General features: G+C 36.6%; 1 protein-coding gene across 1 annotated transcript in view; it reads right to left on the bottom strand.

Annotated features, from left to right (window-relative positions):
* MORC1 (MORC family CW-type zinc finger 1) overlaps positions 1 to 21,724 on the bottom strand; it is a 164,580-nt gene that overhangs the window by 4,095 nt on the left and 138,761 nt on the right. Inside the window, exons 22-25 of the mRNA XM_055128982.1 lie at positions 17,008 to 17,074; positions 14,305 to 14,451; positions 8,062 to 8,146; positions 6,773 to 6,826 (exon numbers count right to left, since the gene is read on the bottom strand). Of these exons, the coding sequence (XP_054984957.1) occupies positions 6,773 to 6,826; positions 8,062 to 8,146; positions 14,305 to 14,451; positions 17,008 to 17,074 (353 nt within the window). The remainder of the gene's footprint in view (positions 1 to 6,772; positions 6,827 to 8,061; positions 8,147 to 14,304; positions 14,452 to 17,007; positions 17,075 to 21,724) is intronic.

Raw genomic sequence — 21,724 nt, 5'->3', positions numbered from 1 at the left:
AATTCACTGTCACTGTCACTGTCATCATTGAGCTCATCAATTTGCTCAAGTGGACTCCATTGTGAGGCTTGTTGTTACTGCTTTTGGCATATCGAATATGCCATGGGTAGCTTGCCAGGTTCTGCCATAAGGGCGAGATACTCTCGGTAGTTTACCAGGCTCTCTGAGAAGGATGGAGGAATCGAACCCGGGTTGGCCTCATGCAAGGCAAATGCCTACCCACTGTGCTATCGCTCCAGCCCTCAGATCCAAGTATAAAATAAAATTTAATGTAATATACTTTAGATTCCAGAGTTGAAAACATATATGTAAATGAGAATAGCCATTTTACTATATTGCATACAGTGGTTTTAATTTTCTTATTTATATAGGTCAAAATATGACAGTAATCACAAACTGGTTCTTGCATATTTATTTTCTGTTCATCCTATTTGCTATCTCCTAAAGTTATGTTGGAATTAGCAATATAAATTAAATTTGTTATGTACATAAGGGTCTAGTCTAGGATTTGGGAGGAAACCGGGGATATTGCTGGAGGGAAAGTCACAATGGTGATATTGGAACACTAATCACTTAAAAAAAAACTATACAATGAACAACTTTGTAAGTCACTGTTTTTAACAAAAGTATTTTTAAAAATTAAAAAATTTAAATAAACAAAAGCTTTGATTTCAAAATGTTATTATAATTGTATCAAATTTTGAGATGGCTAGGGAATATTCTGAGAGAAGAGAGACAAAAGAAATCCTGTTTGGGTAAATATTTGAATATTTTTAATAAGAAAAATACGTTTGGATCCTGAGAGATGTACAGCAGGTAGGGCTCTTGACCAGCATGTGGCCAGCCCAGGCCTGATCACCAGAACCACGTATGGCCCCTGAGTACAGCCAAGGCTGTTTCCTCAGCACAGTGCCAGGAGAGTGCCCTGAGCACTCTTGGGATGACACACTAAATCAATGATAATAGTAATAATAATAATAATGATATAATAATAATTCAACTCAGCAGAAACAAAGGCAGCAGAACTCTAGAATTTTACACTTTTTTTCTATACTAAACAATAGTCAGGATACTTTAAAAAACAAAATCAACAACAATAAAACAAAAATTAAAAGATAAAAAATATTCAAAATATCACTGCAGTTAAAACAGATATTTCTCCTAGGGACTGGAGAAATTGTACAGCAGGTAGGGCATTTGCCTTGCACTCGGATGACCAGGGCTCAATTCCCAGCATCCCATATCATCCCCTGAGTACTGCCAGAAGTAATTCCCAAGTGCAGAGCCAGGAGTAACCCCTGTGCATTGCCGGGTGTGACCCAAAAAGCAAAAAAACAAAAAACAAAAACAGATTTTTCTCCTAAACAATAAAAAAGAACATGGTGTCTTAAATATCTGAGTGGAGCTGAAGGGCATAACACTGAGTCATAAAGTGACCCATACTGTATGATTACATTTCTATACTGTCTCTAAATTCAGACAAAACCTTAAAGATGGAGAACAGGTGGGTTGTTGGTAGGGGTTAGAAGTGTCAGAGAGGAGGGCTGAAGCGATAGCATAGCAGATAGGGTGTTTGCCTGGCACTCAACTGACCCAGATTCGATTCCCAGCATCCCACATAGTCCCATGAGCACCACCAAGAGTTATACCTGAGTGCAGAGCCAGGAGTTAACCCTTGTGCATCGCCGGTGTGACCCAAAAAGCAAAAAAAAAAAAAAAAAAAAAAGTGTCAGAGTGGAGTGGTGGATTATAAAGGGAAGTACAGAGGAGATCTTTGTGGAAACAGTTTTGTATGCTGATTTGGGTAATGATCCCACATTTGGCAAAGATCAGACATGCATTTTATCTGGGTTGGTTATTATAATATATTATGCAATTATGTAAGATGAAAGCATTGAGATAAATTGGATAAAAGGTACACAGGTGAAAGATCTGTTTTGTAATTTGTAGTGATTTAGTAATTATTTCAAAATTAGAAGTTAAAAAGTCTCATTGTTAATACAACATTTAAAAAATATTTGCATAGCACCTTTCATTCAAAGTTAGTCTCTTAAAGTTTTCTATTTTATAACCAGCAAGCTGTATTTCCATCACTCATTATCAATTTCTTCATTCATTCTTTGGCCTTTTCTCAGGTCAGTATTTCTAGGATACTTCTATAAAGGGAATCATTTTTGACAGCTTTTAAAACTCAACACAAAAAACTTCTAGTTATATTAATATTTTAATTAAGGTGAATATAGAACTGAAGCAAGATGGGTGCCTTAGATCTGATAGTTAAACCTACTCTTGTAGAGGTATTTGTGGCAGATCAAAAATAGAATTCTTTCCTAACTCCTTTAATTCAAAACAGGATTAAGACTTGAAAGAAAGAATACTCAACTGAGATTTTTAATTTTCTTCCTTGAAATTAAAGTTTTAGCAGCTCTGAACTTGAGAATCCTAACAAGTTTGCATAAAATGAGGTTGGTTTATATGTAGAGTTTTGTACCCTACAAACAGCGATAAAGAACTGAGTGTTTTAGAGGACAGAATCTACAGTAGAAATCAGTAGAAATAGCCAACGTTGAATCAATACACGAAGAGTAGGGTCCTGAAGAATTCAAAGGTGCTGCTGAATTACTGACTGCTCTGATAGAACTTAGGAAAACTGTTGATTTGGCCAGGGTTCAAAGTGATCAAAGACTCATCATTTATCAAGAGTCCTATGCTTTGATATGACTGTCTGAATTAAGAGTACTCACCTTCAAGCAAGGTGAGTACTTACATATTTGTCTCCCATGTAGATTTCAAGAAATTACTTCAATAGTTCTGTTAACATCCACCTACATCTACTTTTCATTAAATTTGTTTTCCCCTAAGTTTTATTTTGTTAAAGAACAGTGAGTTACAAAGTTTTTCATAGTTGGGATTTTTATACACAATGTTCCATCACTGATTCCCCCCACACTGTCAACTTCCCTCCACCAGTGTTCTTTAGTTCCCTCACCTACTCACCCCGGACCCCAGTTCCAGTCTGACATCTTGACAGGCATCTTTTATGTTTGGGTATTGTGATTTCAGTGTTGTTGATTTGGGGATTCAGCTCTATCATTCCCTGCCTGAATCCCTTGCCTGAATCCCTTGATCCCTATCCCTGTTGCTTCTCCTCTTCTTTTCCCCTTCACTCTAATTTTTTATTTATTAAAAAGAAAAGCTGTGATTTAAAAAACTTTTATTAGTGAATCACCGTGAGGTACAGTTACAGACTTACAAACTTTCGTGTTTGTGTTTCAATCATATAATGCTTGAGTACCCATCCCCCTACCAGTGCCCATTCTCCACCAAAATACGAATGGCAAAAAGACACATGAAAAAAATGATCTTCATCACTAATCATCAGGGAGATGCAGATCAAAATAACTGTGAGATACCACCTCACACCACAGAGACTGACACACATCCAAAAGAACAAACTGTTGGCGTGGATGTGGGTAGAAAGGGACCCTCCTACACTGCTAGTGGGAATGCCGACTGGTTCACCCCTTTTGGAAAACAGTATGGTCGCCACTCTATTTCTTATCTTCTCTCCACACTCTGGGGCAAAGAGTGATTTAATCATATACCCCCCCCACCACCACACACACATTTTAAACCATTGTATTTTCTTATTCAGTTACTCTGAATATCTCATAAAAGTGGTATCTCTTATTTGTCCTTCTTCTGGCTTACTTCATTAACATGTTCCCTTCTAGTTCTATCCATGTTACAGCAAACTGCATGACTTCATCATTCCTTATGATCACAAGATCAGGCAGTTTTGTTAGTAAAGTCATGATTTCAATTATGCTGCATTTCACTTGTGACAGCTCAGTTCCAACATTCACATATTGCCTCTGCACTGTTTGTCTTGCTTTGATTTTTTGAATTCCACTTTCTCTGAACATTATGGGGATCTATGTTCATTCATCCTGAATAGTTACTTTATTCAACCTGGCCTCCTATGTATCTAGTAACCAGGCTCTGTTACTCACAGTGTAAACAATGAAAAAATTCTTTTAGAAATAAGACATATTTGGATAGACTGAGATGACATATATGGATAGATTCCATTACTAGCATACTTGTTATAATTGCTTGTGGGGCATTAAATAATTCACTATCTTTACTTTAACTCATATTCCCCTCTATATCTATCTATTTTTTTATTAGTGAATCACTGTGAGGTACAGTCACAGACTCACAAACTTTTGTGCCCACACCTGTCATACAGTGGTCGAGCGCCCATCCCTCCACCAGTGCCCATTCCCCACCACCAATGGTTCCAGAATCATTTACCACCCCCATCCCACCGTCTCCCCACCCCACCCAGCCTCTGTGGCAGGACACTCCCTTCTGCTCTTTCTCTCCTTTTGGGTGTCCTGGCCTGCAACAGAGGCATTAAGTGGCCATCATGTTCGGTCCATAATCTACTCTCAGCCCGCACCTCCTATCCCGAACGGGCTCCCCTAGCACCCTTTACTTAGTGGTCCGTTCTCTACCTGAGCTGCCCCTTCCCCCAGCATGTATCTTGTTTAATGCAAAGGTCTCCAGTAAGTGAAAAGCAATACTCTTGTAACAGTGGTGTGAGGATCTGTACTACAGCACATCTATTTTGAGTCTGGGGTGGAAGCTTTATCACAAGGACAAAGTATTGTATTTTAGATATTAATAAGGTTAAAAAGCACATAAATCATACAATGTTATAAAGTTGTATTACATTTTTAACTTAAAAATGTAAAAAAAAGTAATGTACTGTAAGAAATTTTGGATTAGGGCAATTTTAGATTTGATCCTTGAGTCTACCCCTTCTCTGCATCATGGCATTGGAATATTATCCTTCTGAATCTCAATTCCTCATTAATAAAACAGAGATAGCTACAAGTATCTCCCAAACTGTTGTAAGAGCTAAAGAAATTAATGTAATGTCTAGTTTTAAAAACCCAATTTAATCCTTAGTTATAATCACTCTTAATCATTGAGTGAAATGAGTCAGAAAGAAAGAGACAGACATAGAAAGATTGCACTCATATGTGGAATATAATATAACTGAGAAGTACAAGTTTGCAGTGATACAATTTCTGGCATATATTTCTCTGGACTTAGTTACTAAAATACTAAAATACAGAAACCCAATACTGTGAGGCCTCTAGTGCGGTCACACTTGACCTCATATCTCTTCATTCTCAGCAATGGAAAACAAATTATCAAATGTTGCCTTTTCAGCAGGTCCGACTTCAGGAGGGAGAAGCTCCAAACAATAATAGTGAGTTTTGTTGAAATATTGAATGTAATCAAAGTGAAATTTATCAGTTACACAGGCAGGGGGTGTGGGGTGCTAGGGATGTGGGGAGGTCTAGGGGTGTGGGGGGGGCGGGGTGGAGCTATACTGTGATTCTTGGTGGTGGAATATGTGCACTGGTGAAGGGATGGGTGTTCGAGCATTGTATAACTGAGACTTAAACCTGAAAACTTTGTAACTTTCCACATGGTAAATCAATAAAAAAGTTTTAAAAAAATAAGTAGAAAAGTGCCAAGTAATAAATAGTAAAAAGCAGCTAAAAAAAATAATTACTCTTCATCAATCGTAGTTTTACACTTACTCGTGTTGATGCTAGAATAGGGTAAATATATTGAAGGTAAATATAATGTTTTATTTTGGTTAAAAAAACATTGACAAATGTTTATTCTGAAAATGTGAAATTACTTTTTACTTGGGTAATTTACTTCACTTAGAAAATAAAGATATTCAAATAGATTTCCTTCTCTACAAAACTGATTAAGTAGTGCATTTGCTGAGAGCTGCACATAAATTCATTGTGGATGTACCATTTACTTCTTAGTCTTTGGAGACTGGCATAGTTTCTCAGAATATGGTCATAGCATAAATGCATGTGAGATGATGAAGATACATATGTTAGTAATGAAATCAGCGCACAGGTTGGAACAAATAGAGAAAAGATGCCAATGAAGATCTAACATCTTAATACCAATTTCAGTGTCATGAGAAGTTCTAGAAATTCCCCATATATTTGGCCAACTTTATACCTTGGTGTCTTGGCATTGACTCTAGCGAGTTGGGAGCATACTATTTTTTCAGATATCTCTGTGTAAAGCTGAAGAATTCTATATTTTTCCCTTGGGAAATATTTAATAACTGAATACACAGTATTATATGAAGATTGCTAAAATATCTACCCAAATAAATAGCAGAGTTTTCAATAAACTGAACCAAAATATTAAATGTTTAAAACCTTTAAAAAGAAATTTTTTTCAAAAGTTATTTTAATTTCTTTTATAACATTATTTCACAACTTTTATTAGTGAAAAATTCTGAACTAGAAATTGTTGATAGAATACTGAAAACGACCCAGGAATATAAAATTTTTCAAAATAATTTAGAATATTAATCTAAAAATTATTTCTAGTTTAGTTTACTCTGACTTATGGTATAAAAATCTAGTGTTTTAAGCATTCAGTGACTCTATTTCTTAAAGAGAATGCAATTTTTTTCTTCAAAATATAGTCCCCACTAAAGTGTCTCATAAGCTTTATGCTGTGGAAACATTTGCATTTTAAAATTCAACAAGATGCTGCTTTGTGACATGTGATATGTTACAAATTAATTTAAGCCTCTAAAAGTGAATGCAAATTTGATTTCCTTCCAAACCTAATGTTTAGAAATGTGTATTATTTCTCCTTTGGAACACTAGATCATTTTGAATTTAAATTAGTACACTGAAAAGAAGCTTACCTGTTTGAAAAACATTTTCAACATTTTATTTGTGTTCTCTGGACATCGCTCGAGCTAGTTTTTTAAATGATAATAGAATAGAAAATTAACTTTGGGGAATGAGCTATCTACAACAAAGTTACAATAAATAAGTACTTATAATTTTTTAAAAGCAGCCAATTATGACCAATATTTGGTACACTAGGTCTTTTAAGCATAATTCTAATTAAACTCAAGAACTAAAGTATCCATTGTTCCATTCAAAAACATATTAAGACATCTTACATAATGAATACAACATGGTTCAAAAATCTCTCAAAAATAAAACATGGCAAAGGGAAAAAGAAATGAAAAATAATGGATGCTTAAAAAGATGGTAAGCAGGCAGTTAAAATCTGGATTTTTTCCCAATGGGAATGAATGCCAGAGAAATAAGCCAGGGAATCGCTGACATATGGGGTTGTATTAAAAGTCAGAGATTATTAAAATCCAGAAATAGCATTTAATAAAGAAGAAAATAGAGCCCTCAGAGATGTCAACATTAAGAAACCAAACAGAGAGGGGTTGCCAGGAAAGAAGAGAGGGGAGGAAGACAAGAGATGGGAATTTGTAGTCATGGAGTTAGGCAATAAATGTGCTTCAAGAGGGAAGGAGTGGCCACTGGCTAATGGCCCACAAGTGTCAGAAAGAATGCAGCATTGTCCAGCACGTGGTCACCAGGGGCCTGATATATCAGACCAGAGGGGAAGTGTCACTGGAAGCCTAATGAAGAAGAGAAAGGGAGAATAGAAGCTGAAGCAGAAACAAAGAAGAGAAAGGGACTGGAGATATGGCACAGCAGGTAGGACGTTTGCCTTGCACGCGGCCTACCCAGGTTCGATTCTCAGCATCCCATATGGTCCCCTGAGCACTGCCAGGAGTAATTCCTGAGTGCAAAGCCAGGAGTAACCCCTGAGCATCGCTGGGGCTGGGTGTGACCCAAAAATAAAAATAAAATAAAAAAAAATAAAAACAGCTGGGATAAGCCCTGAGCATATCCTGCTATGGAGCAAAATTGTATTTTGATCTCTGCAACCAACTGTTCTCAGACTACAACCTCCCTCAAATTTATTTAGACCTTTGCTCCACTGGCTCTAACATGAGTCTTAATTTTGAGTCAACCATTTGATGAATACATGCCAACTATATTCACTTAAGTCACTTTAGTCCTCATGTTGGTAACACTTGGCATTTTCTTTGATGATAATAAATTCAGGTTATTTTGTCATTCCCCCAAAGTTAAAAACAATAACACACAAAAGGCAGCTTACCTCACAACTTTCTACAAATTGCTCTACAGATGTGCAGCCAAATTCTGATGGCAGCTGATACTCTGGTACAAAATGAAGAATCTCTCTAGGAACATAAGTACAAAATAGTTAGTCATATACTATAGAGAACAGGGATGTTACACCACTGTTCAAGAATTGGCTCTGCTCTTGGGTGCTAAATATCTTGGCAAAGATCAGCACTCAAGATTGCCAAATGCTGTGTTAACCACTGCATCCAAGTGCAGACTTGGGAGATGGAGTGGCAGAAGGAGGAATCCTCATGGAAATAGAACTGTTCTGTGTTTTGATCAGATCAATTACCTATATCCTAATGGTGATGCTAGTCTAATTACACAGATGCTATGCTGTAATACTATTCTGTATAGTTTAGTAAGATGTTACCATTTCAAATGCAACAGATTCTGAGAATTTGTGCACCCAACTGAGTTTACCATAGTGGGGCTGAGGGGAAGGATTGGGTAGGATGAAGGTGGGGGTAACATTCTGATGGTGGGTGTGGTGTTGGAACATTGCATGCATGAAACCTTGTCATTAACAATATTATAAATCATGGTGCCTCAAATAAAAGAGTAATAAAATTTATTTTTTAAAAAAAGTTATCATTAGTAGGGCTGGGTAAAAAGTAAAGGGTTCTCTATTATTTCATGTAAATGCTGTGAATTTATACTTACCTTAAAAGTTCATATATAAAAATTTTAAAAAGGCAAGTAAAAAAGCAAGCATGGTTTCATGTTTATCTCAACAGAGAAGTTCATGAAGTTCTGTGCCTAATTGAGTGTTTTCAAGAGAACTAAGTATAATAATATTCTTCAAAGAAAAGGCTGACCACAGGGCTTCTGGACTCTTTAAGAAATCAAAGAATTTAATTCTCCAGAATAATTCCTTCCATCACAGTCTCCAGGATTACTCTCACAAAACCTGCATGGATCCTGCTTTTTCCAAATAGTATGAACCATTGTTCTTGACAGGAGCTGCATTTTTCCAAAAGACAACTGTAACCCACCCTTCTTAAGTGACGTTTTTTTTTTTTCTAGGATTAACCACCTAGAGACATATATTTCATTCCAGAGAGGATATAAAATCTGGAAATTTATGGCAACCATATCTTAAAAATGTGCAGTGTGTCTTTATGTTCAAGTGTATCTCTTGGATATTATCCAAAATACTTACAAAATCTTTTCAATTGTAAGAAAATATGGTACATAAAAAGAAGTTATTTTTTATAAGTTAAATTTCTTGTATTTTAAGTATATTGTTTGTGTTAATTATTTTAAGGAGATTCGATATTTAAAAAGTTAAATTTAAAAATCCCTCTGCAATGCCACAAACATCAAATCACACACATAGGCACACACATACACACACATACACACACACACACACACAAACTCCTCAGAATTAAGTACTATTGCTTATCTAGTAAGAAGAATGGAGTTGTGATTAAGTGAAAGGAAACATCCAATTATATGTGATTAGTAATAATCAGATTTACACAAAGAAAAGCTACAAGCAGAGTGCTTCCCAGGCAAAGGATATAGTAGCCTTAAGTCAGAAGGGGTGAGAGGGCTTTTAAACAAAACCCCTACTTCTTTCTTCAAAATCAGCTTCCCATCTCTAACACTGGGTTGAAACCTATTCTGAGCATTTTTTCTTTTTACGATGGGTCTTTATTCTCTTGTATTCAGGTTAAGAACAAATCAGCACTCTAAGAAGTTACTTCTAGGAAAAAAATTGGGTGCCTGAGAGGGTAAAGAGGAGGTTGGGAAGAAAGCATTCTTAACTTGTTCTCGAATTACTTGAAATCTGCAATCTCTGCACTAATATTTACACAAAATAGAACACATGTAGTCTGAATAATATCTCATATATATATGCTGCTATTTCTAAAGATACATAGTATTTTAAATATAATGCATTATGAAAAAGTTTTAGTTCATTTCACAGTAGGTTTTTCCACTTGTATTTTTTTATCATATTCAAGCTCACTACTATGGAACGATAGCACAGCAGTTAGGGCGTTTGCCTTGCATGTGGCCAACCAGGTTTGATTCTTCCGTCCCTCTCGGAGAACCTGGCAAGCTACCGAAGAGTATCCCTCCCTCACAGCAGATCTGGCAAGCTATCCGTGGCATATTCTATATGCCAAAAACAGTAACAACAAGTCTCACAATGGAGACATTACTGGTGCCCACTTGAGCAAATGGATGAACAACAGGACGACAGTGCTACGACAGTGTGACAGAATTAGGGAAAACAGTTTTTAAGTTTGGTTGTTGTTGTTTTTATTTCCTGCTTTCAGTATTTACTGCTCCAGCTAATGGTAACAGACTATAAAAAGTGAAACTGCTTTAAAAATTATTTTGATTCTTTTAAAATTTAACATAACAGGCTTATTATACTTTACTAGAGTTGAAAAAATGAAGTGTTATAACTTTATATGTTTACAAATATTGCATTATATGAACCCAAGTGTACGTGTAAAGCAACCAATTAAAGTAAGACAACCAATTAAAATAGTGCAAACATTAATGCATTTGAATTCTAAAATTACTGCATCCCAGCACCACCAAAGTACCAAAGATCTACCAGCACTGCCTTGTGTCACTTTGATCTGCCCCCTTTCCTCCCACTTCCCACTGCTAGTTACCTCAGTTCTGTAGTCAAAGTCCAAAGATTTATTATAATTTGATACTGTCTATTCCCTTGCTTTGTTAAAGGAATCCTTAAAGCTCTCCACAGAGTGACAGGCAAGGCAAGTCTACAGAACAATCATAGATAGAAAGAGCGTGGTGCATTTCCATTGTACAAAGTCACATGAACTTCACGTGTTGAGAGATTTAAAATCTAGTTAAAGACAAAGCATACTATGTGGACCAGATATAGAGCTGTGTGACAGGAAAAAACAACAAGGATGAGAAATTTGTTTTACTACTGAAATGTGAGGAAACATATTATAGGTGGCTAAAGCAAAAAAGAAAATTAGCAAATAAGAAGTTGATTTTGTTCCAGGTACAGACTGACATATTTTTACTGAAAATTAATCACCACAAAAAAGTTCAAACTGACATAGAAAAGAGATGATTTATTAATACATTTATCTTTCAGTGTACTTAACAGGCAAGTATAATGATTTCAAGCATCAAAATTTTACGTGCTTATTATGGAGATGGTTTCTGGGAAATTTTAATTTTCTATTGATGTCTAATTATAGAAGTGAAGGCACTTTAAAGTATTAGTACGCTCAATCATATTATACTCTTTTTGATCACATAGAACTCATTAAAATTAATAATAATGATACACTTAGATACAGAACAAAAGTATAGAAGTAAAAAACAAGGAAAATGATGGTGTTTCATCCAACCCTTGGTACAATCAATACTTTCTGTCAGAGAGCTCTGGATCTCAGTGTGGAGAGGAGTAGTAGAGTGGAATGAATGTGTTTCACACACACACACACACACACACACATAAACACACACATACTACTCTATTCATAATTACATGTAAATAGCTGTGGTGAAAATGCCAACTATTTGATTCAGAAAATTTAGACTTTAACCTAGAACTGTCCTCTGCAGCTAGCTAATTGTCTATAATCTGCTGTGACTTTGAATATGTTATTTAGCTTCTCTAAAAGTCTGCTTCTTCGTACTTTAAAATAATGGTAATAATAATAATAATACCAATAATAATAAATACCAATAATAATACCTTCATACATTAAAATAATAATAATAACACTAGTAATAGCAATCTCTTGTACATTTGCAATTGGGAGGCCTGGATTCACTCCCCAGCTTCATATGGCCTCTCAAGCATAACCAGGGAGTGGCCCCTGACCACAACACTGTGAGCTGCACCTGAGCACTTCCAGATTGATCCCCAAATCAAAAGAATAATATTGATAATAATACCAAACTCTAATATTTGTGAGAGCAAAGAGCTAAAATATACAAAGAAATTGGGGTTAGTGTCTAAAATACAATGACTTCATACCAACAGCTCTTATAAACAAGCCTTGATTTATTTGAAGCAATGTCCCAATCACAGGACATGTGGTCATCATACATATTTAATGATATTCACACATTTGTTCATATATATCCAGGCACCGAAATATATAATTTATGGCATACTAACAAATCTTAATGTCTGACATGCCTAAATCTTACAATGAGTAACATGCAGGACTCAAAGCTAAGGATCTTAAATATCACATCTGAAAAACAGTAACAGAAGGAAAGAAACTGGCTGAGAATCCCTGTTTTAGGAGTATATTGTCAGCCATGGCAGGATGAAACTGAAAACCATCCAGATTTTTGGACAAGTGGCCTTTTTCAATCTTGCAGTGAAGAACTGAAGTCTGGCCTGTTTATGTCCCATTCGGGGGAAAATATAGCCTGCCAGCCCAGGCACTATGAGAGGGTGGTCAGCATTCAGTGTTCAGAAATGTACCATACCGGCTACATTTTGGATCCCTAGTATTATTTGTAGATGTTTGATGCAACGTCCAGATGGATCCATTTACATGTAACACTGTAGCACTGTCATCCTGTTCATTGATTTGCTCAAGTGGGCACCAGTAATATCTCCATTGTGTGACTTGTTGTTACTGTTTTGGGCATATTGAATACTCCACAGGTAGCTTGCCAGGCTCTGCCATGCGGGTGGGATACTCTTGATAGCTTGCCGGGCTCTCCAAGAGAGGTGTAACAAAAACTATTTTCTCCCTTTTCCTGGGACAGAATGGGTATTAGGAATGTGTTCATATAAGTAGGGAATTTATGCAAAAGTAAACACAACTAGAGAACTGTGTGCATTGCTACAAAAACTCCCCAAAACCCAGGACAGCTGCAGAACTGATTTCTTGTTTTATAGTGCTTCATACACAGAACTTCAGTCTGGTTCTAAATGGATATATAGCTCCCTGCATATTTTGTCTCATCTGTTTTCCTCTCTCTTTCACCCTACTTCGAAACTCTACTGCACATAAGGCATGTTCTGTGGTTTTCTTGCCCTAGATTTTACTTTTTACAGAACCACATTAGTTTGTGAAGGCCAACCAAATTGATTGCCTGTAATAATTTAGAGGTGTTACTGATCCCATGCTCACCCAATGACGCTTATATTAAGGTACATTTTATAATTCAATATGTGTGTATGTGTGTGTGAATTTTACACTTAATTCTTTACTGTACACATAAATCAAGTTTATTTACAGAAAAGCACTATATATGGGAATATATATAAATGGTTGGCAAATATATAAATGCTTATCTTAGGAATACAATGGAGTGGAGTGGTAGCACAGCAAGTAGGGTGTTTGCCTTGCACGCAGCCAACCCAGGTTCAATTCCTCCGTCTCTCTCAAGCCCAGCAAGCTACCGAGAGTATCCTACCTACAGCAGAGCCTGGCAAGCTACCTGTGGCATATTCGATATGCCAAAAACAGTAACAACAAAGTCTCACAATGGAGACGTTACTGGTGCCCGCTCGAGGAAATCAATGAACAACGGGATAACAGTGCTACAGTGCTACAGGAATACAATGATACCACAGCCCAACAGCCACCAAAGTGCCAACATTCCTCCACCACTGTCTGTAGGATCCTTTCAGTCTGGTATTCCCCCTCACTCCTCCCATCTGCAGCTTCCAATATTGTTGCATCTTTGTCTAGATGACAAAAACTCCCTTTCCCTATTATTGTTCTCTCTGTGAAAAAACCTGACTCCTGGACTTTTGTCTTCTTTCAGTGTTCTTCCTTGGACAATGAGATTCAGGCATTTGCATTTTTAAAAAAGTCCCACCCTGTATACAATGAACAAGAAAGGAAAAGACAGTTTAGCTCTATAAATTCAGTATCTAATACTAAAACAAGATTTGTCCAAAACAATGTCTAGAAGTTCTTTGTACAGAGTAAAGAAAAAAAAAAAACCATACCAAACCATAGGCAAATTCAGTAACATTTATTTCCTGCATTTGGAGAGAAGAATTACATCTACCATATTGCCATGCCATGGAATAACAGCTCGTGTCTTGTTCTACTTGGAGGGCCATTTATCTCATGGCATTCCTAATTCAGCGTAGTTAGGGGACACAGGATTAAAGTCATTCTGTCAAGTTTTCTCAATAATGTTACCACTTAATAGTGGAAGGAGCTGTCACTGTAATGAAAGTTCAGCAAAGCAGGAAGAAATATGTGTGCAAATATTATCCTACCTTAAATTAGACAACAAATTTTTCACTGTTTCCTTGATGTAAGTGCTTTTAGGAGCCTCTGTTGGTGAAGAAGAAATGCTACAAGCACCACTCACAGAAATTTTGGCATTAAATCCAGAACATGGATTAAAATCTTCTAACGGCACACTGGTCAAAAACCAAGAAAAGGTTTATCATTTTGAAGCAGGAACCACATTGGATACTGATAAATTCAGAAACATTAAAATGCAACAAATAAAATGTTACTACACAACAAAGGAATGCAAGGACATAAAAACAATGTTCAAAACTGCCATTGATGTAGTTGTATAAATCAATTCTTAATTAGGAGAATTACTATGTTCTCATGACAAATCTTGTTTCAAGACTATTGGGTAGCTAAAAGTAAATAGAATCGATGGTCATTTATTCTGAACAACAGTAGTCATATACTATTTATTTGCTGAAACAAACATTGAAATTAATTTTTTAGCTTGGGAGAAATATATGCAGAAATAAAACCAAAAAGAAGCAAAGCCAGTTGATTAAAAAAAAATTTAGTTAGTCGAGATCTGGAAGAAGTGTGTTCCGGATGTAGAGTTATGGTCTTCAGGCAGAAGCAATGTAGTGCAGTTAAAACACGAGTGAGAATGGGCTGGAGCAATAGTACAGGGGTAGGGTACTTGCCTTGCATGTGGCCTATGTTGGTTAAATCCCCAGCACCTCATGTTCTCCCAAGTCTTCAGGGAGTGATTCCTGTGTGCAGGGTCATGATTAATCCCTGAACACTGCTAGATGTGGCCCCAAAGTCAAAATAAATAATGAAGAGTAAGAAAATATGGGAGATGATGAGAAGAAGACAAGTTAGGACTGAAGTTGAAGCAGAATAGGCACTAACTTAGAAGGGATTCTTGCATGGGAACCTCATGATTTGACAGGTGTTTAAATAGAAAAACTGTCTATGGAATGGGAAAGAACTCAGTGACAATGCATAGAGCAGTGTGCTAATGAAACACAAAAGGATCATTCAGTGTCATAGGAACAAAAACTGCAAGATGACTGGGGTCATGAAATATGGGAGATAAAACTGGCAGGCAGGAAGAGGTCAGATCAAGCAAGGTTTTGTTAGCCAACTAATAAGGAGATATTTTTAAAACACTTATGCTAGCACTTTAAATTTAATACCATAACTTGAAAGTTCTGTTTATATTGAACAGATGTCCTAAAATTCGATAATAGATTTTATCAAATAGATGTACTTCTACTGTCAACAGTTCTCTTGACATTAATTTTACTGCCTTCAACTGATTTTTTTACTTAAGATTAAGAATATTTTAACTAATGCTCAATTGTCTGTTAAATAATAGTTGTAAAATGTCTGGATGTCCATTAGTTATAACCTGCTCAGTGCTGACATTTTATTATGTAAGGTTTTTTTTTCTTTCTTTTACCATCTTGGGGATACTGAAAGTTCACACTATTGATGGTGAAGGCTAAAATACAGTACAACAGAATACAAAGAATTTCATTATGTCTTTTATCCTGCCAGCAATATCTTACAAAGCTATACTGAGGATTAAACAAGATACAAAGAACTTAGTTTAACACCTACTAAGTGCTCAGCAAATTATACTGAATTCTTCTTATTAATGCCTTATTTAATGAAAGTAAATGTGACAAGATCATTCCATTTTTAAAAAAAATGGATTGAAATTTTAATGTTTATACTGTAATTATAATTATAAGGCAATTTAAAAATGATACAACTTTCATACAATTGAGTTGGTGGGGAGGGTGAGGGTGAAAGGAATGAGTGTTTGGGCCCTTGAGGGAGGTGGGTACACTGGTGATGGGTATGGTATTGGAATTATGTGCATGAGAAACCATTATTCACAGTATTGTAAACTGAAGAATAATAATCAATAAATTTCCTTAAAATCATAATTCATAAAAACCTCAAAGTAATAATGTATAAAATAGCACAGCACACAGAGAGTGTCTTACTTTCATAATAAATTTACAACTCTAAATCAAATTTTAAGAAATATGCCTTGGCCTAACAATATCACTAGGAAGGATAAAATTACTTATTGAGACATTAAATATTAAATAAGAATCTAAGACAAGGCAACCCTTGTTTTTTGAGTTAGGTGCTATTCTGGATACCAGGGACACAATGGTGGGCAAGTGAAAAACACTTTTGGGCTGCAGCAATAGTACAGCAGTTAGGGTGTTAGCCTTGCACGAGGACAACCGGGGTTCAATTCCCAGCATCCCATATGATCCTCTGCGCACTTCTAGTGCAAAGCCAGGAGTAACCCCTATGCATTGCTGGGTACGTCCCAAAAAGAAAAAAAAAAACAAACACCTTTAACTGATTCATGGTTTCAGAGTCATATCCTATATGTATATGTGCCATTTTCAGTTCTTTGACTATATTATAGTAAATTGAATTAGCCACTTGCTGTGAGTAGGACAGTAAAAATGTTTCATTTTTTAATTCCTAAATTGTCACAGAAGAAAATGAAAAGATTTGGGAAAATGGTAAGGAATCTAGTGCATCCTTTTCTTTCTTTACTTTTGTAAAATTGTTCTTATTTTTTATTGTTTTTGCTTGATGCTATTATTTTATTTTTTTTTTGTATTTAAACATGGATAATTACTTTTCAACAATATAACTGCACTCACTTGGAACTTCTTTAACTGCAATACACTTACACTTACCTTTCCCAGTTAAGTAATGGAAAATTTCTCTTTAATTCTGGAGTATCATTACATAGCTCTTGTTTTGCTTTAAAAGAACATAGACAAAAATGAAAACAAATACATTTCGATGTCACACAATAAAATGAAACCCAAATAAATGTTAACAGTTCATTAATCACTTGTCTATAATCTGGCTTTGTATTCAAACATTATATTGTAAAATTTGTACCATATGTTTTTAGGAATACTTAAAATAACCTAATATTAGACAGTGTATATAATTATCTAAGAGCTTCAGCAACTTAAAAATTTCTTTTGAAGCAGGCAGGTAGATAGGGAAGACACTCCCCCACGCCTTGCCTCCACCACTCCAATGAATTCCTGGGAAGTAATAAAACCAGTAGCTCCAAGGCTGCAAAAATCCACCTTTGAGCACAGATTAAGGCCTGATAAGACGTTTACCTGGCACCAGTACAGACCCAGAGAAGGCTGAACTTCCTCTACTAAAGAAATTCCAGCAGGAATAAAAGTCAGGAAAAGAATTTCAAAGCAGACCATCAACTACTCCCAACCCTACTGTTTGGCAACCAACCTAACAATGAACTCTTAGCTAGGTAGAAAGCCCCAAGTAGGGCAGCTTAGATAGAATAAACCCCATGGAAACCAGCTTGAACAAAGGAAGTGCATGCATATGCTGCCTGTGCCCATGTGTTGCTTCCAAGCGTGTGTGGTGCCTGAGCACAGGAGCTGCCCTCATCTCCCCTCTTGAGATGTGTACTTTGAAACTTCATATCTAATGCTGGCATGTGTACTGAAGCTCGCTCCACTTTTGGAGATGCCCGCCTTCTCTCTTGAGCACGATACTCTCTCTCTCTGTCTCTCTGTCTCTCTCTCTCTCTCTGTCTCTCTCTCTCTCTTTCTCTCTCTCTCCCTCCCTCCCTCCCTCCCCCTATTTAAAAACTCCAAAAAAAAATCTATTCTTTACTTCACTGCTCATTTCCTCCTAAAATTCTTTTCTGAGAGAAAGACAAAGGACCCAGAAGACCTGAGTAAGGTCTAGGACTGACTTTCCTATCTTGCAAACAGCAACCCCTCACTCCAGCCTGAGTTCACGGCTCCCCAGGAAATCGGGTATTGAGGATTAACTCTCATACTGCACAGAACAAGTGAATGTCAGGTGCAGTTTTCCAGATGTGTCATGGGGCTGGTGGAACACGGTCTGTGCGGTGTAGGGGCTCATCACGGACTTTATCAGTACTAGATTTCCCAGGAATTGCTGGGGTGGCAGAGGTGGATTGGGAGAGAGCAACAGATCCCCTTCTTGAGACAGTCTCTCTCCTCTCCAGTTCACATAAGTCACATGGGGGTCTTATTGTGAGATCTTATGTCTGCTATTGGGACGCATGAGCTAGTAGGTGAGGACTTGTTATAGACTCACAAGCTTCTGCCTAAACAACACCTCTACCCATCTTCATATCCCACTCTCTTCTGTGTGGGGTTCATATTCAAAGACACTCTGAAGAGTTTAATCAGTAACTTGTCTCTGGTAAAGAGTCAAACTTTACATCAAAAAGAGATCTAGCATTGAGGCTGGAGTGATAGCACAGTGGGTAGGGCGTTTGCCTTGCATGAAGACAACCCAGGTTCAATTCCCAGCATCCCATATGGTCCCCTGAGCACTGCCAGGAGTAATTCTTGAGTGCATGAGCTAAGAGTAACCCCTGTGCATTCATGGGTGTGACCCAAAAACAAAAAAAGGAAAGAAGAGATCTAGCATCATCTAGGTCTTCTCAGTCAGGGAACCTCAGAAATGGAAGTAAAGTGATATTAGTGACTTGATTACAGCCTGTAATTTCATCTTTGTGTAGTTCATCTGTAGAAGTCTTGGGAACAGAATTAGTAATTTCAATGATTCTATCTTCCAACACTCTCCAGAAAGTTTTGTGGCAACTGTCCAAATATTTTCTTCCATCAAATAAACCCTTGCCAAAAAGTTTAGGGCTATTGATAGCCAGATAGGGAAAGTTTTTAAGTGATGAGCAAAATATTGTGCATATTCCTGACTGCTTTAAGGAAGAAATGAAGACCAGAATTTTCCTCAACACAATGCAAGCACTATTGATTGATCTTATTCACTTGCATACAAAGTAAACTTTTTTTAACCCAACAGCCAACTAATATATAATTACAGTCATTGGAAAATATTTCACAATTTGTTCTTTCTAAATCTTGGATAAGTATTTGAAATTATGTATTAATTTTAGAATCAAAATCATATCATAATTTTTCTATTAATGTTTGGGAATTCAGTGGTTACATTTTTTAAGACATGCTAATAGTTTGAAACACATTTAAAAGATTCACTTTAAAATTAAGAGACTGTTATGAAAGAAATTCTGATTGTGGAACTAGAAATGATCACAATTACAGTTGAAAAGCAAAAGTGTGATTTTGAAGGGGACCTTACCAATGTGTTCAAAATAAAGATGTGAATGAATAACTGGTTAGGTTACCTAACCAACACTGTACGAAAAGCAGGAGAGCTTACAACCAATAGTGAACACAAAATGATGGCCTGGATTGATACAGTAAGGATTGTGAATGAGGAATCAAAGAGCTGTGATAATGTTGAGACCAAGAAAGCTTATTTAAAACTTATTTTGGCACAGGCATACTAAGCATGATATTAATTTAGGACAGGTTCAGCAGGCAATTCAAGAATATGGCAATGCCATTTTACTTCTCCCAACCAAAATTCAGCCTGATATTGGATTTTGCTAAAAAAATCTGGAAAACTCTGTCCCTTTTGGAGCACAATGGCCTAAAAAGATGGGACCTTATCCAGTTCTCTTAAGCACTCACTGCTGTAAAACTTAATGGAATTTCTTGTTGGATTCATCTCTCCAGGATAAAACTAGCTCCATCCACATTGCCAATGAACAGACTCTGACAGAGTGAATCAGATACTACTGTGAACCCATCAAAGACTTCATCATTACAGCTTTCTCCTTTCTCTCCTTTTTCTCTTTAAAAAACTCATTGTCACTGTGTGTTGCTCATCGATTTGCTCAAGCAGGCACCAGTAACGTCTCCATTGTGAGACTTACTGTTACTGTTTTTGGCATATCGAATACGCCACAGATAGCTTGCCAGGCTCTGCTGTGCGGGCGAGGTACTTTCAGTAGCTTGCTGGGTTCTCCGAGAGGAGCGGAGGAATTGTACCCGTTTGGCTGTGTGCAAAGCAAACACCCTACCAGCTGTGCTATCACTTAAGAAAACCCAACACTAAAAACTAAATTACTTATTTTTTAACTTTGAACATTCCTTTTCCAGTCACCTGACTTGGGAAAAAAAAACAAACCAGAAACTAACATGTTCTTTTATCGGCATGCGAAGAAAAGGAACAAAAAATTATGCTAGAGCCAATAATGTTTTCTTGTTTCCTTAAACACAACACTCTCCTTAGACCAGGGAAAGCTCTTCTCCTCCAGGCTCTAATGTTGTTAAAGGTTCTCTAATCTAAATGCTTTGTCCTTCAGATTCTGAAACCCAACAAAGCACTGTCTGGGCCCCATTAGTTAGGAAATTTCACTCCCTAGGCAGTCCTCTGCACCCATTGTCAGTATGAAGAAGTGACAGAAGACCCAAAATTCACCATTTATTCTTTAAATATTTAAGGGGGTGAAATCTGTAGGGGGGGTTGCAGGAGGTGGGGGAGCTGTAATGAGCTTTTGGGAAATAGTAACTTTTAAGAAGAAATTGCTTAGCTCTATAATAGCCCAAAGGCATGAAGACAGCTTCTTATTTGAGATGCAAAACCTTAACTCTTTGAAGATGGAGAAGCTGCTTCCCAGAGAAGGTTGGACCTCTCAGAAAAGAAGCTGAAGAAGAATCTAAACTTTGTGATTTGATTATAAAAGGTCTTTGTGACAACACCAAGATTAACTTTTTTTATGTATCCAGAGAATTCCAGGCTTACACTGTTTGGGAGGATTGTGTATGCCCTCCTTCCCAAAAGCCACTGGAGACTTGCTCTTTCAAGCCCCCATGCTCTCCTGAACTAGTATCTCACTTTTTAAGTCATTTTCTGCCTAGGAGAAACCCATGTTCTCTCTTGAACATGTTTTTCCTCTCTTTCCCCTTACATCTTTCTAAGTAAATTTATTTCAATAAAAACCATCTTGCTTCACACCCAAAAACTTTATTTCAGAATAAAGTGGCAATGAAAATAATGAATTTATTTAAATAAGAGTGGAGTGCAGAAGCAGGATATATTACATATGAATTATGCCTGGAAAAATAAACAGGCATTAGGAGTCTCATGTATTATGTTGTTGATCATTTCTTAAGAATAGGAAAAGCAGGAAAAGAACTAAATGGTTGCAAATAGTGGACTGTCATTATCTTTCAAAATAAATTTAAAAAATTATAGATATAATATCAGTCCTTGGGAGAATTCTAAATATAATTCACTAATAGAGGGTCATATCAGTACCCTGTTAGTGAACTTCAGGCAGTGTGGTAATTTGGGGGTACACCCTTTCCAGGCAGGGAATATCTCTCTAGTCCTTCAAAGCACATGATGTTGGTAAGTCACTCTCTACCCACAACCCCATCCACTTTTGGAAACAACAAATTAATTTTTTTTACTCCAAAGTGCTATTTTTAAAAAAAATCTGTGTCTAACATATAAAATACATGTCATATTTAAAATAATTCATACATTGTAACAGCT

The sequence above is a fragment of the Sorex araneus genome, chromosome 2 (assembly GCF_027595985.1).
Source record: "Sorex araneus isolate mSorAra2 chromosome 2, mSorAra2.pri, whole genome shotgun sequence".
In the NCBI taxonomy this organism is placed as follows: Eukaryota; Metazoa; Chordata; class Mammalia; order Eulipotyphla; family Soricidae; genus Sorex; species Sorex araneus.
This window is presented reverse-complemented; position numbering and strand designations above follow the sequence as displayed.